We start from the raw sequence: 15658 nt of genomic DNA, 5'->3' as shown, positions 1-15658 counted from the left end.
AGATGGAGGCACAATGACAGAATACGCATAGGACGGAGTTTTTCCACCTGTGTTAATAATTTTGGAGTGGAATATTTTTGTTTTTACTAACAGCATTGACTTTGTCACAAATACTCTGCCATATGTCGGTATACTCAATATATGTGTTAACCTCTTCCACTAGAACCTGATCACATTTGATTTTGCTTTTGCAGCTTTCTGCTCGTCTAAACTCTCCATTCAGACACAAAACCCTCATTTAAATACTGCTGTCTCCACCCTTGTGCACCTGTTTTCATTTACGCAGTTATTCTTAGTAGATCACCCGCAAAACGCACGCAAACGAAACGCGCAATCTATTGCACTGTGCACGCAATTTAGTACCCTTTATTTTAGATCTTAGTAAATCAGGCCACCAGTATGGTGGGCTGGATTACATGGAAATGTGTGAAAAGTGATACACAAAACATTGAGATTATTTGTATTTACTATCTTAGGTTTAAATATTTCACCTTTGTATTGAAGCTTTACACAAAAAATTCAACTATAGTTCAGATGAAACAGCATTTCAAGAGTATCTAACTTCCAAATTGTGATGTATTTCATGACAGAAACAGGATAGACAGACAGGATATAACGTTGGGAGGAAATTGATTTGAAAATTGAAAAGTGGGTGTGTCATAACAAGTCTTAGCTCTGTGAAGCTAAAAGTTGAAGATTGATTGATGGGTGGATGTCCTGATATTGGAACATTCAAGCCTACGCAAGCACACAAAATATTTTGTTTTAAAGGAATTAATTGATTTTCTTTGGATTTCTTTTGCAAATATTGTTAAATAAGGGCACAATATGACCAGGAGATGTGATCTAAGGGTTACAAAGGCATGTTTCATCTTATTTAAGTGTTGCATCGAGCAAATACAGAATATATGTATATATGACACTGATATAGTGTTTTTTCAACATTTAAAGAAACCAAAAGGGAATGTTAAATGGCATATTAAGAGTTTAGGAGGCTAGAGCTCCAGTGTGAGGGGTTTGGTAATGAACTAAGAGGAAGGGAAGTTAAGGAGAGGCCTGACCACCCTCAATTTAAAACTCAGAGGAACATTACATTGTATTGTTGCTCAAGAATTCAGGGCAGACAGTGAAATTAGTCTAATGCAGAAAGCACTAAGTATCAGTAGTTTATGAGCTACACAGAAGAGTGCACACGCTCAGCTCAGTTCACACACACAAACACACACACACACACACAAACACACACTCACACACACTACAAAGTAGCAGAAATTTATGAGCTGCATACACGGAACATAAAATCGGTGACCTTCAGCAGTGTGAGGGGCCGTATAGCACTGAGGACCTGTTTCTCTGTGGAGTAGGAAGTCACTACTACACAGAGATACATGCTCACTTATCCACTGCCCCTGCAGTGGCTGCAACCAGGTTTCAGATGTGATAAAGTGACCTTTGATATCTGTTATTTTGTGAAAGTGAGCGTTTCTCTGCATGAACGTGCATGCATGTGTTTGAACGTGTCGTGTGACTCAAAGGAAATTATTCTCATTAAGTCAGTGGAAGATTACCTGCTTTTATGCAAATATGAATATGAGAGATTGTTATTGTCAGCTGCAGTGAGACCTACTGATTAGTGGAGGCAAACACACATGCGTGCACAGATAATCACATACACATGCATACGAAAAATGAAATTGTTAAAATCACAACATATTAGTTATATGAAGAAATGACTTATAAACTCACAAGACTTACATGAATTTTACATCTGTATCTGCTTGTGGTTGGATGTGTGTGTGTGTGTGTTTGTGTGTATCAGAGTGGATCTATATCTATATGTGTATGCGTACATGTATGGTTGTGTGGCACGCATATATGCACAAGCGCTTGTATTTTAATTGGGCTAAAGCTGTGAAGTGAAGCAGTAAGTCATGGTAAAGGAGGGGCAGAGGGAATAGGGAAAAGAGAGGGTAATGGGGGAACGAGGGGGAGGGGAGACAAGGGAAAAAGCAAAAAGAGAAAGGGAAGAAGGAAAGAGAGATAGAAGGGGGAGGGGGAGGAAGAGGTGGAGGAACAAGGGGAAGTCTGAGTATAGTGGGGATTGTGGGAGACAGGGAAAGGAGGAAAGTAAGGGCAAGAGCCGCAGAGAAAAGGGCTGGGAGGGGGTGGGTGGGGGTGGGGGGGGGTAGTGTGTATATGAGTCATCCGTCCTGGATCCCCTGGGGTGGGGGTGTATTCTAACTGAGCCCCTGGCTTCTCCTCCCCGCCACTGGACTAGGCCCCAGTCATTAAACCCCTGGCTGCCAGCCAGCTCTTTTAACACAGGCAAGGGCCTTTTACGGCGTGTCTGTAGAAAATAAATCACACTGTGTGAATAATATATCTCTGGCAAAGGCATTGGCAGGAGAGGAGGAAGGGAGGGAGGGAGGGGAGGAAGGAGAGATTGGTGAATTATAGTCGTCTCCATCCATGCATTACGTTCTCTCTATCCCCAGCCAGATGTGCTCTAAGACAGCAGAATACAGAATGTACCAAAATACACATTAGTGTGGTAGTGAGAAATTTGGGCTACTCTGCCTCTTTGTCTGCTTTAAGTCCTGATAATGCTGTACATATGATGTTTATAAAAAGGAAACACCTTGAAGAGTATGCTAGCATCTGCATTTAAAATGGGTGAAAGCTATTAGCTCTAACTAAATATGTGATTAAGTCTCTATACCAGAAAATAACAAGCTTGTTACCACAAAGGAACCAAATAATATATTGGACATTATTTTTGCAACATGGTCCCAATTTAGCTATGTTGTGCAACCTTGGCAGGTTAAGATTATACATAACTGGCTTGTAATGCTTTCAACTATATATGTGTAATTTTTCCACTGTTTTGATGTAGCACAACATCATTTGATGATGCCAACATCACAAGTATCTCATTGGCTAAATCTGTGGTCACACAGCTGACTGAAACTAAAGCAGAATTTTAAAAACACTGTCAACTTTAGGAGTCACTGTCAGATGTAGTTTCTTCACATCTATATCCCTGTTCCTACTTTAATCTAACAGATAGGAGTCTCACTGTTTTATGATTTCTCCTTTGCCTAACAATTGAATCTGTAATGTGGTCCAATGCTATGTTAAGCTACCCTTACTTTCAGCTGAACACGTCCTTCCTAAGCACTTCATATTAGAAGCTTTCCCCATGTAAATCATGGATGGCTTTTATTGAGAGGTAGCCACAGAAAGTGTAGCCATAAGTGAACTGCTAAGATGAAGACAAGCGAGAAACGGGCTGTTATTGCAGCTTTGGATAACCTCAAACCTCCAACACATCATCAAAGTAAGCTATGCGTTTTACCATGTCAAAAGGAAAGCCATTCCCGCTGTGGCCCCATCATGGTTTCTGATCACGGCAAAAGGGGAGTGCTCTCTAGTGTAAATACACACTGTAGTTTAAAAATGAACAGGTAATCCTAATGTAAGTGGTTCTTACCAGAGAGGGAGGGACTCGAGCACTGGTTCATCTGTCCTGGCTCCTGCCTGGCAGTTTGGAATGACATTAAGCCCTGATCTCCAAACACAGGGAACCTTGTCTTCCTGCTCCTTCCACCACACTCGTCCTCCTGTGACCCCAAAAAGAGGACAGATGCTGACTCTGACCGCTGCGATTGGCTACTGTAGCTGCTCATGAGGCTGTTTATTGGCTGTCCAGTCTGACGGGAGTGGAACTGGTTGTCAGCAAGAGAGTGTGTGGACAGTTGGTCCAATTCAAACATCCCTAAGCTGGATCCCAGGCTTGAGCCTCTACCACTGCCCCTCTGCTTCTCCAGAGGCTTTGAAGGGCCCTGACTGGCTAAGTCCCTCCTGTCACTCAGCATGCTGAGGCGTGCATTGGTCTTAGCTCCACTGAAGAGCCCACCCAACTCATGCCGGTCTCGTGGTGAAAGTAGGGGTTCGTCCTTGTGCTTATGTTTGTGCTTGTGCTTCCTCTTATGGAGGCGAACCCCTCCAAGACCTCCTGCACTTCCACTGCCCAGGGGTCCCAAGCCCTCTCCTCTTACAGAGGGCACCTGAAGTGGGCCACTGCCGCTGCGGAGCTTGGCCCCTGGCTGGAACTTTGAGTGTCCACTGGAGTGGAAAGCTTTAGGAGGGGGAACAGCAGGCCTCATAAAGGGAGATGGAGGTGCAGGTCCTAGTGAGTGGTGGGGCAGGTAGAATTGGGGAGCTGGAGGAAAGTAGCCCAGACTCAGAGGGGGTGCGTAAGGCATGGCATACGGTGCTGCATAGTAATTTCCCCCTGCCAGCGGATAACCATATCCTTGAACAAAAGGCAGCTTGGATGTGATTGGCTCGCTGGCTTTGGCTGGACGGCCACGTCTCCTCTTAGCCTTAAGATCAGCACTCCTGCGGAGGTACGATCCGGAGTCACAGGGATAGGAGTCATAGGTAACAGGGTAGTAATGATGGAAGTTGAGGCGGAAAATGGAGGGATATGGGTGTTGCGGGTAGCAGGTGTATCGTCTGTGAGACACTCGTAGCTGCTGGAGCTTTAGCACAACCTGGAAGAAGGTTGAAAAGGGGAAACATTTAGGAAAATACATCATACAATACACAGTTGCATATTACAAAGCTTGGTCAAAGATAGGTCTAACCTCTTCCAGTTCAGACAGAAAGTGAAGATGATCCCGGGTCTGTAGGCACTTCCTCTTCCGCCGATGATGTTTTTGCTTCTTCTCCTGCTGTGACAAGAAGTTGTCCACAGCAGTTACTTGCCGTTCACATCGTGCTCTGCTGCCCCTGCCGGATGCTTCCAGTGCGGCTGCCTCCGCAGCCTCAAACCCACACAGATCAAATGAGTACCTGTATAAACACAACATGAAATACTATAAATCACATCAAAAACCATAACCTTAATGCATTTATAAAATCACATTCAAGTATAAAAGACATAAAATCAAGCTTCAATGTACTGCACCTGCGTCGAGAGGCAGGGCCCTTCTCAGTTTGATCTGAGGTGCTGTTGTTGTCTGTCCCAATCCCGCTGTCACTGGGAATAGTCTCTTCACTGTGGGACTCACTGATAGGGGACAGGGTCACCTCCTTCACTGATGCCCCCTCTGACAGGTGGGAGGGTGAATTAGCCAGAAGGCGTGGAGGAGACAGTTTCCACCCTCCAGAGAGGAATCCCCTGCCTATTGGCTTGGAGGGCAGGGCTGAGATGGGCTGCAGACTGGGCATAGTGGCATCAGAGTGGATGGCTCTTAGGGAAGGAGCACTGGAGCTGGGAGAAGAGGTGGTGGAAGGCACTACAGGGCTCTCATAGAGACTAGATGAGGAGAGAGATAGGGGGGGTTTGTCCCTAGTGGCTTTTGGAGGGTTGGAGCCTTGGGTTTCTGCTCTGGGTTTGCGTCCTCTCTTCTTACCAATGTAGATGGTTCCTCTCTTGCTGACATTTATCTGTTTTCCCAGCCGTGCCTCGATAGTAGAAGCCATAGCACTCATAGCTGAGGTAACAGGGGCAGAAGATGACTTCAGAGCCAGAGTGCCGTTCTGACTGGAACCTGAAAGGATCTCATTTAGGATGCTCTGCATTTTCCCAAGCTTCATCTTGTTCACCGGTCTGGAATGGCCCCTGCCACGTTTTAGTTTCAGACTGTTAGAATTGGCGCTGGGGGTCATGGAGGCCATTTGCGCTAATGTATTTAGTGTGTGTGTCTTTCTCCTGCGGTTTAGCCCTGCAGAGGTGTCCTGTGCAAGTGGGCTTGGGGGTGAGGTGGAGGTGCCCTCGTGGATGGTCTCCACTGTGAGGAGGGGCTGTTTCTTGGGGCGTCCTCGTTTCCTCTTAATGGGTGTGTGGACAGTCAGGCTGTCAGTGTTGGTGTAGAGAGGGCTAGAAGGGGTGATGGGGAAGGCTGAAGGTGGATCAGCTAAGGCCAATGGGCTACCTCGGTTGTCCCTCTGGGGTGACGTGAGGCTTGCGTGGCTTTTTGCTTTTAGGTAGGACCATCTATCCTTGGCCTTGGTTGGTCTCGAGCTGGCTGTGGAGCTGGTGCTGTGGCTGGGGCTAGGACTCAGGGTCATCCTGGGTCTAGGACTAGGACTGGGGCTAAGATTAGCCCTGGGTTTAGGGCTGAGGCTAGGACTGATGCTACCCCTGGGGCTGGGGCTGGGGTTTGGGCTAGGTAGTCTGGGATTTGTGGTAAGATTGGGTTTGTTGATGTGGTTGTTAGTGGGCTCTCTGTGTTTTAGGGTGTCTGCACTGATCTTAGGACGACCCACTGGGTTCTTTTTCATTCTATTTATGCTCAAAGCTAACTCTGGGTCAGGTCCACTTGTAACTGTCTCTCCTCTTTCTGCCCTGTCAGCCCTCTCACCCTTTTCCCGTTTATCGCCTTTATCTGTCCTCTCTCCACTGACATCAGCCTGACTTGTGAGTCTAGAATCATTTTTGTGAGTCTCCATTTTATGTGCTACTTTGGGTTCTGGGGGCCCTGGCTGGTGCTTCTCTGTAGTGTCAGAGTCTTGCCGTTGCTGTGATTGCTCCTCTACAGAAAATGACTCGTCAAAAGAGGGCCTCCTCCGCCTCTTTCTTCCTTTCCCTTCCTCTGTCAGCATGGGAATCCCTCTGTCCTCTTCATCTCCTCTCCTCCCAGGAATCGCTCGCTCTCTTTCCTCTTTTTTCCTTTCCTCTCTTTCTTCATGGAATCGCTCAGCTGTCTCTTCTTGCCTGTACTTCTGCCTATCCTCTGAATTAGTAGGGCTCTCCGATCCTTTCTCTGGCGGTCTTCCCCATGGTGTATCAGCACTGTGGGGATTACAGAGCATCCTCTGGGAGTCCTTCCTGCCGTACTTCCTCTTGATGTTCCCAAAGAGCTGTTCACTGACCTCTTGCAAACCCCTTCCCCTAGAGAGACGTGTACACAGAGGAATAATGATGAGTGGAATGAGAAGAGAAAATATGTTTTTCATTTCACAAATACAATAAAATCAGTACCAGAACATTTACAATTTTTGTGTGTCACCATACTCAAGGCTGGGTATCACCAGAGGACTCCCATAATATGATGCTATCATGACAATTGAGCCCCGATTCAATTATTCTTTTTAAGATATTGTGCTATCATTTTTTTTATTATTGTAGCAAATGGCATTGTCAAATAAAAAATGTAATCACTGTCATTACAATATAGAGTATTGCTGCAAATATTACAAAATAACACTGCATCGACTTTCCCCCAGTGCATTGTGCAATCATAAGAACCACCACATGGAAAAATGAAGCATACCTGCTGAGAGAGGTCAGGTTGAGAATACTGGCATCAGTAACTACTGGCAGCTGCAGGTCGGGAGTCAGGGACCTTTGAGGTGAGGGGCTTTGTGTCACTGTTCGTGAGAAAAGTGGGGTTGGATCAAGCAAAGAGCTTCTACCAGCTCCTGCCAGTTCTCTGGCTGGCTCAGAATCTGCAGGATTGGCTGGAGATGCAGAAGGTGCTGTCGACGTGATCCAGTCAGGATTGATTTGGTGTTGGTGTGCATGAATGTGTTGGAATTGTTGCGTGAGTGTGTGCTGTGTTTGCTGTATGTGAGAGTGTGTGTGTGCAGGAAGGAGGGAGCTGCGAAGCTGGTGTTTGGGTGGAGTGTGATCTCCCAGTAGTTGCAGCAGGCCTCCCTCTCTCTGTTCAGGCATTCTGAATTGGCGCTCATATGTCTGTGGATGACAGAGAAAAGAAACAACGATGGTTACTACATTCATACTGTAATCACAAGACAGCTTGACAGAATGATTTGATAATGATAATGTGATCATACAACTAAAATCAGCCTACATAGAGATAATGCTTATGAAGCACACCATTCAGTTCACAAACAGTTTCTTTTTCTCAGCAAATATCAAATCAGTGATTTGTTGTGCTTTGATATGACATTCTTCTCCTTTCACGGCAGGACTGAGGCTTTTAATACATCTTGTGTGCATGAGCAAACAGTGTGCAACAAAACAAAAGGCTTGTTTACAGAGCAATTAAATTCCTGTGGCAAGGATGTTGCATGCTGTGAGAGCTGGAGGGAAGAAGGTGGGGGTGTCTGACTGCACACAGTATTAAACACGGTAGCCTAGCTCAGCTGTGTCCCTGACTACACTTGCAGTATACATTGCCAGATCCAGATTTATTTACTGTATGTTATTTTCTTGACAACTCCACTGTACTGTTCATAACTGTGACTTACACTGTCAAACACTCACCTGCTTATAAAATGTGCACTGTATTCTTTTAATTATTGTTATTGTTTGTTTATCTACTTTTTTCCAGCAAATGGCCACAAGTCTGATGTCAACCTTCACTCAGTTCTGAGGTTACATTTGTCCATGTAAACACTAAATATACAAACGCTTCATATACTGTGTTGTACACCAGTAGCTTTCTTAATGTATCACTGATGCATAATCAGTGTCTGCTGGAATATGAAAAATAGAGCAGCGGATGGCCTTTGTGGTTTAGCCTGTTATTAACAGACTCAGTATGACGCAACAAGACACTGCTCTGCTGTGCTACAGGGAGATGTAACTTAACCACAGGCCTGCCTCTCAGCATGTACATACAGGCATGCAAGCACATACACACACTAACACTCTCACCATGCATACAGTTGATACACACATTTTAAATGCTTAACTGAATCCTTCTCTTATACATGAAAGCACATGATGTTTCTAAGTTTAACAGTGTTCAACACTTTTAAGGTGTACAGCCAGGGCAACAATTTTACTTAAGATGAATCAGCAGTGACAGATGATTTGCTATTGCTGCTTCCAAATAAATATACACACACTTACACACACACACACACACACACACACACACACACACACACACACACACACACACACACACACACACACACACACACACACACACACACACACACACACATTCAATATATCATGTAGTCATCACAGTGTACTTATAGAAATAAGTGCCTCATCTAGTCTTTTACTCTGCCAATGTCCACTCCTGCCTTCCTGTCATCAGCCACTTTCTATTTCCTCTACCCCTTCTCCATCGAGCTCTTACTCTCCTCTTTCTCTTCCTGCTCTCCCATCAATAGTCAGGCAGTGACACTCATTTTGTCTTTCCACACTGGCTGCAGAGGCTGTTTATTGGTCACACAAGCACACACGTGAACACTGAGTAACACAGCACTCAGTGCATGGATGAAAACACACACTCGCACAAACACGCAAACACTGAGAAGAGTAAATGATTAACAATGCCCAAAAGTGCATGCGCATATATGCACATGCACACTCTCATTCATCTACTCATTTATCTATTGAACACAACGCTATGGTATCCTTTTAATTCTGAGATGTATGTGTGTAAGTGTAATTCTGTGTATGTGTGTGAGTGTGCACAGTGACACTGGAGAAGGGATACTGGGAGTCCACAGAGGGATAAGATGACAGTCACCTGATACACACATGCTTTCCCATTTAACCTGTCCTAGACTACCTGCTGCTTCAGGTTAAAGGAGGGCACAGAAAGAGAGACAGACAGAGAGATGGAGGTGGTTTGACTGAGACTGACATACACATAAACATGCACACATACAAAATGTATCCTCCCCACTAACCACAAAGTAACCACAGACAGACAATAAAGACAGGAGGCATGGACACCTTCCCTACTACTAGTGAGACAAAATAAAGAGAAGAAAAATGAAGAAGAAAAAAAAAGAAAAAAAGAGCCCCCCCATCCCTCCTTTCCGGTTGAGGTTGGGTTATTGGCACCAGTTCAGCTTTTTGTTCTTAGTTTCCTCCCCTCTACCACCCTCTCCTCCTCTATGCCTTAAACAATCCATGAAGCTATTCCAGGGAAAACATACTAACTGTCTGATATTCACACACATGAATGTAAATAGTGGTCATATGAATTAAAGGACTGCCATAGTTGTTGTTGTCAACACGGGGTGAAAACATGCCATTTTTGCCCTTGCCTTTTCACTCTAGGTCACCCTCAGTCACTTACAATATGGCAGGTTTTCATAGGATAATTATACTGTGCACACATTTCTCTATTGTATTATTTTACATTGCCCACGATAGGTCCAGTCATGTAAAACTGAGTCTCTGCACGGCTGTGCTAATGCCACAGAAGCACATTGCTGTACTTGGCAGATGAATTTAGGACTGCTTCTGCTAATAATTATTTTCATTATCAATTAATAAGTCAATTATTTTTTCGATTAGTCGATTAGTTGTTTGGTGTATAAAATGTTAGAAAATTATGAGAAATGTTGATCACTGTTTCAAACAACCTAAAATGTATTGTTTTGTCCCAATCAACAGTCCACAACTTACAATGTAGTATCATTGATTAAGTAAATAAACAAGAATATAGTCATTGCAAAAGCGGGATCCTTAAAAATTAGGATATTTTTTTTTTAAATGACTCAAAATGATTAATTAATTATCAAAAGAGCTGGCAATTAATTATCTGCCCATCAATCAACCAATTGTTGCAGCTCTAGATTCAGATATTTCTCTGTTGTACATATACTGCCCTGCTCCTGTCTTGCTGTTTGAATAAGGATTGCGGTCCCCGTGTGCTACTGCTGGCCTACAGCAGGGGGCAGCGGTCAGGAAATTAGCACTGGCATGGACTCTGACCCTGTAGCAAACCACAAGCACAAGAGCTATGAGGTTTCAACCTTTTCCACACTGTCTGTCTTCTACAAGTCCCCTCTGATCAAATATAGATAAGGAGATATGAGATAGACAGACCTAAAGCATTTTTAGTCCTCAACCCATTTCATCTGATCTAGCATTACAGGGCAGACTCCCTCAAGGCTCTCTGGGCTGTGTTCAGGGGTTAAGGGTCATACTCCATGGCTAGGTCAACAACTATTTCTAGGATGTCCTCCTCTGGGTCAGCACTGTAACAACATGGATTGGTCTCAGTCAGCCACACACAAAGGCTCTCCAACACTCGAACACTGGCAGATATGGAGCTACACACATTCCTTTCCACCGGTGATGTAACCATCAGATAAGGTCAGAGCACAGTGAAGGAGGTCATGGATAATATGTGACTAAGTGCTGCAATCACCCAACTGAAAGGCACTTTGCAAACTAGTCAGCATATATTTACCGACAAATACGTGTTTGTCTGAATGTAACATTCAGACTCGGCAGGCTGTGGTAAAACAGCAATCTGGATGTAGAGGGTTGTACTCCTCTCTCCTCCAGTTTGACGTGAAGGGAGGTATGTGATGGCCCCTCCTGTCCTTTCCTCTCCTGCAGCCTCTTGTTTTCCACTGTTGAATAAACTGAACCTCCGAGTGGAACTATTCCCTCACACACAGAGCACTCTGGCTGCACCATTATACTGGGAAAGAACACCCTAAACAGGCACACCCAAATCTCACAACCTAGCACACATACACACATATACACCGGCAAACATATACACAAACTCCATGCACACACACGCACATACACATAGGCACACACAGGCACACACACACACACACACACACACACACACAGACACAGACAAACACACACACAGACACACACAAACACGCTGCCCTTCAAATAGTTTTTCGCAGCCTTTTATTTGGCAGCACGCCCGGTGGTTAGAGTGTTTCATTTTTCCCTGTGTATGGAACTGGGCAGCTGTCCAGACAGACACACAAAGAGAAAGAGAGAGAGCGAGAGAGGCACAGAAAGAGAGAGAGGGAGAAATGGGGAAGGTGGGTGGGTGGGTGAGTAGGGACGGGGAGGGGGGGGGCTACTGAAAGAATGAGAGCAGCAGAGAGGGAGGGAAGAGGAGGACCAGCAGAAAAACAAGGAGTGAGGTGCCTAGAACCGATTACAACTAGTTCCCTCTGAAACATTATGATCGATATGATCCTCTCTCGTTCTCTCTCTCTCCTTGTCACACACACTCTCCTTGGCTTTGACACCATACTGTCTCCCCCTGCCCCTGTGGCCTGGTGCATTGCACTGCCCCCCCCCCCCACGCCACCCGCCTCCTCCTCATCTCATCCCTCCTTTTCTTCCTCTTTTCTCTTTTCTGGAGCTGACCATTCTCACCCTGTGGGAACTACCACCACCTCCTCTCCCAGCCCCCCACCCCCCTTCCATGTCCGCTTCTCTCCAGCTCCATTCAGAGCGCTGCTTCCCTGTGATCTGTGTTTCTGACAGCTCTGCACACACACACACACACACACACACACACACACACACACACACACACACACACACACACACACACACACACACACACACACACACACACACACACACACACAGCTCCTCTGCAAACAAACACCATGAATACTAACACGGCTTTGTGTCCACAGCACTTAAAACGGGGTAGAAGAAGAGGGAAGAGGGGGAGGAGGGGGTGTGTGCAGAGAAAAGGAGGGAAAAGCGATGGAGGAGAAAAGAGGAGCTGTAGCACCGTGTTGATCTTGTGGCCACTCTCACAGACCTCCCCCTCCCTCCCTGCCACCACCCCCCCATCCCTGTTTCACGTTCTCTCGTTCTTCCCACCAGTTCTCCCGGGAATAAAGACTTCCATTCATGCGCCTGAGGAGACCCACAGCAGGGGAGAGAAAAGAGGGAGGAGACGGGGGAGGAAAGGGGAGGGGCTGTCAAGGTGGGACAGTTTGAGGATCACTGGGATCAGGCCCACTGCCTAAAATTGTGTGTGTGTGTGTGTGTGTGTGTGTGTGTGTGTGTGTGTATGTGTGTGTGTATGTGTGGATCTGTATGTCTGTTTTCACTCAGCGTGTGCTGCCTGAGCCAATACTTTACTATCTCAAATCTGGTGGCATCTGTGCCAGCCAAATCGTCTTCTGGGAAAGCTGGGTGGGAAAGTTTAGAAATTGGGCTCCATTCAAAACTTCCACTGCTGCAATTCTACAACTATGTGTGCAGCCTACAGCCAAGATTTAGCATAAAAAGGACTTGGTTATTTGGGCCAAAAATTCATTCTTTTAGCAACATTTTCTTTTCTACATATGGTACACCTTCCCTGCCAGGCATGGTGAAGCACTCTATCTAGTACATTTGTCCTTTAGTTAACTGTAAAGCAGTGGCCAGATTTAATGCACAGCAGTTGGTCTAAAGTAAAATGTTCCCTCCTACGTCTACAGCAGTAATCCTTCAGATTGGAGTGCTCCTAAAGATAGCAGCGAAACACCCAAGAGTCTCCTTGTCACACTCTCTTCAGACACGCTCAGGACGTAGATGACTCAATCTGAACAACAGCCTGTGATTGGCTGACCCGAAGCATGTTATTACTGCCCAACTGGAGGTTTTCTCTTGCTCAGTAATGATAGACACATTTACATGCTACACAAAGTATACATCTAATCCCCGCTATTAGCATTAACGCTGTGTGTGTGTGTGTGTGTGTGCAGGCAAATGTGTGTCCTGCTTGTGAATGGCACTAAGAACCACATTAGAGTTTTTCATAGTGATTATTACGCAGCGATTATGTACCAATCGTTTCCTTTCATGGTTGCAGACTAAAAACCAGTGACAGCATTATGCATTTCAGTCAGCACAAAGAAAATATACACACGCTTAGAGACTGCCACCCCCAAGCCTGTTACAGGTCAGAGTGCTTCATGAATATACAAAATGCTGTAAATAAATTACACATCTATACACACGTGCGCAACACACAGTATAAAATCAAAGGAACGTGTTGTTCACCGTACTCTGTGCACCATATGACCCAATCATACCACTTCTGTACAACAGGAAACAATTAACAGCCAATGAGCTGCTCTAAATCCTAAGGGATGACTTCCTGTGTAGAATGATGGGTAATTCAAGACAGAAGCTGTGTTGAGATTAAACACTTCCTCTCTGGCAAACAGCGGTCTCAAACTGCGAAGCCCCACTCACTGATTACTTATCCAAAAATAATGCCTCGCTGGGTAGTTCGTTATGCTATATGCAACACAACATTACCACATTGTGTATATGTTTGTTTAGATGTTTGGGAAACATCTGATGCTCTATCATACTGCATATTAAAATATCAAATCTTTCCCATGTTCCCTTGCTGATTAAGTCAATACAAAGTCATACTGGAGAGAGAGTTTCTGTTTCTATCTTTTCAAACAAAATGGTTAACTGTGATGGGCATTTTCTGTTTTCATTATTTTCTGACATTTCATAGATTGAACAACTAATGAACAATCAACAGATTAACCAAAAAAGGAAAATAGTTAGTTGAAACACAACTGGAGCAAATTGTTTTGCAGCAAGTGATGCTTGAAAACAGCTGCTGATAAAAGAATTATACTCGATAATGTCTTGGATAATGACTTTAGTGTGCGCACTTCAAGCTTACAGCTTGTAAAGGAACACTTTCATTGCTTAGTCTACATATTTCTGTGAGTATCTCAAGTCCTCAGATGATCCCCAGCTTGCAAGAGGGAGCGAGAGAAAGTTAGAGAACCACTGTAATGACATCCTCAGTGACAGGGAGAATGGGCAAAGTGAGACACAATAGTCTTAACCAATCAGACTACCCGCCTCCCCTCAGGCCCCCTCACCCCAACAATAACGCCTTTGTGCGAGGCTGCACTCCACTCGTGCGTTCACATACACAAACTGACATACACACAGATACTCACACCGAGACCAAAGCAGCATCCTACACTTTCTCAGACAGTCACAAAGAGAAGCGGGAGAAGCAGTGCACCACATCTACAGCTGCATAGGTGCAAACACAACTATGCAAGAATTTGAGTGTGTGTGCATTTTTGCTAACAACCTAGGACTGTGTGTGTGTGTGTGTGTGTTTGTGTGTGTGTGTGTATGTGTGTTTCCTTCCAGGCATGGGCACATGACTGCAGCTGCCCCCTCGCTCCCTCGTCTAAAACGGCACCCCTCCTTGTTATAGGTGAGAGGTCACACGGAGTGGCATTCCTCTCGGTCTGAGAGCGACTGAGCATTGCACTGAGCAGAGGGAGCCAAGGGAGAGAGCGAGAGAGACGGCTCAGGGCAGAAAACACAAGGGGGCAAAAATGTAACAGAGCAGGGCAGGTAAAAGATGAGGAGCGCAGGGCATTTGGGAGTGTGTATTTGTGTGTGCATGTTGAAATGGACCACTAAACAGAAGACCCTCGTGGCTCTTCCCTGCTTCATAAACACAGCTGTTTGTTTAGTCTGAGCCGCCCCAAGGGACACCACACAGACAGAAGGACAGACAGACAGATTTATATCATTAATTCATGTCCGAATTCGTACTTAATAGGCAACAAGCATAAATAAACAGCAGAACTACAGACAGATTACTTTACAAAGCCTGCTACAAAGACATCAAATACAGCAGAGAACCAGGCAGAACAACACACAGTGGATATTACAATATTTGGAAATCCCTTGCCAGTTTTATAATAATTTGTATGATTACATTTTGCCGGCATTAGAAATGTTATAAACCATATATTGTTATCATGTTCTGCATTATGTACTGCATTTTTTCAAATCAGTGTTTCATTCATTATTGTGTTGAGAGGAAAAACAATTACACCAATAGATTTTGAACTGACAGCAAAAAACAAAGTAAATTCAAATTCATTCTTTTCACTATCAGTGTATTTCTTGATGATGTTTTTTGATTAATTAATTGAT

The 15658-nt window shown here is 44.8% G+C and overlaps 1 protein-coding gene across 1 annotated transcript in view; it reads right to left on the bottom strand.

Annotated features, from left to right (window-relative positions):
* setbp1 (SET binding protein 1) overlaps positions 1–15658 on the bottom strand; it is a 35993-nt gene that overhangs the window by 6005 nt on the left and 14330 nt on the right. The window contains exons 3-6 of the mRNA XM_062417312.1: positions 7284–7705; positions 4973–6901; positions 4650–4857; positions 3491–4556 (exon numbers count right to left, since the gene is read on the bottom strand). Coding sequence (XP_062273296.1) covers positions 3491–4556; positions 4650–4857; positions 4973–6901; positions 7284–7705 — 3625 coding nt within the window. The remainder of the gene's footprint in view (positions 1–3490; positions 4557–4649; positions 4858–4972; positions 6902–7283; positions 7706–15658) is intronic.

The sequence above is a fragment of the Scomber scombrus genome, chromosome 4, assembly GCF_963691925.1.
Source record: "Scomber scombrus chromosome 4, fScoSco1.1, whole genome shotgun sequence".
Lineage (NCBI taxonomy): Eukaryota > Metazoa > Chordata > Actinopteri > Scombriformes > Scombridae > Scomber > Scomber scombrus.
This window is presented reverse-complemented; position numbering and strand designations above follow the sequence as displayed.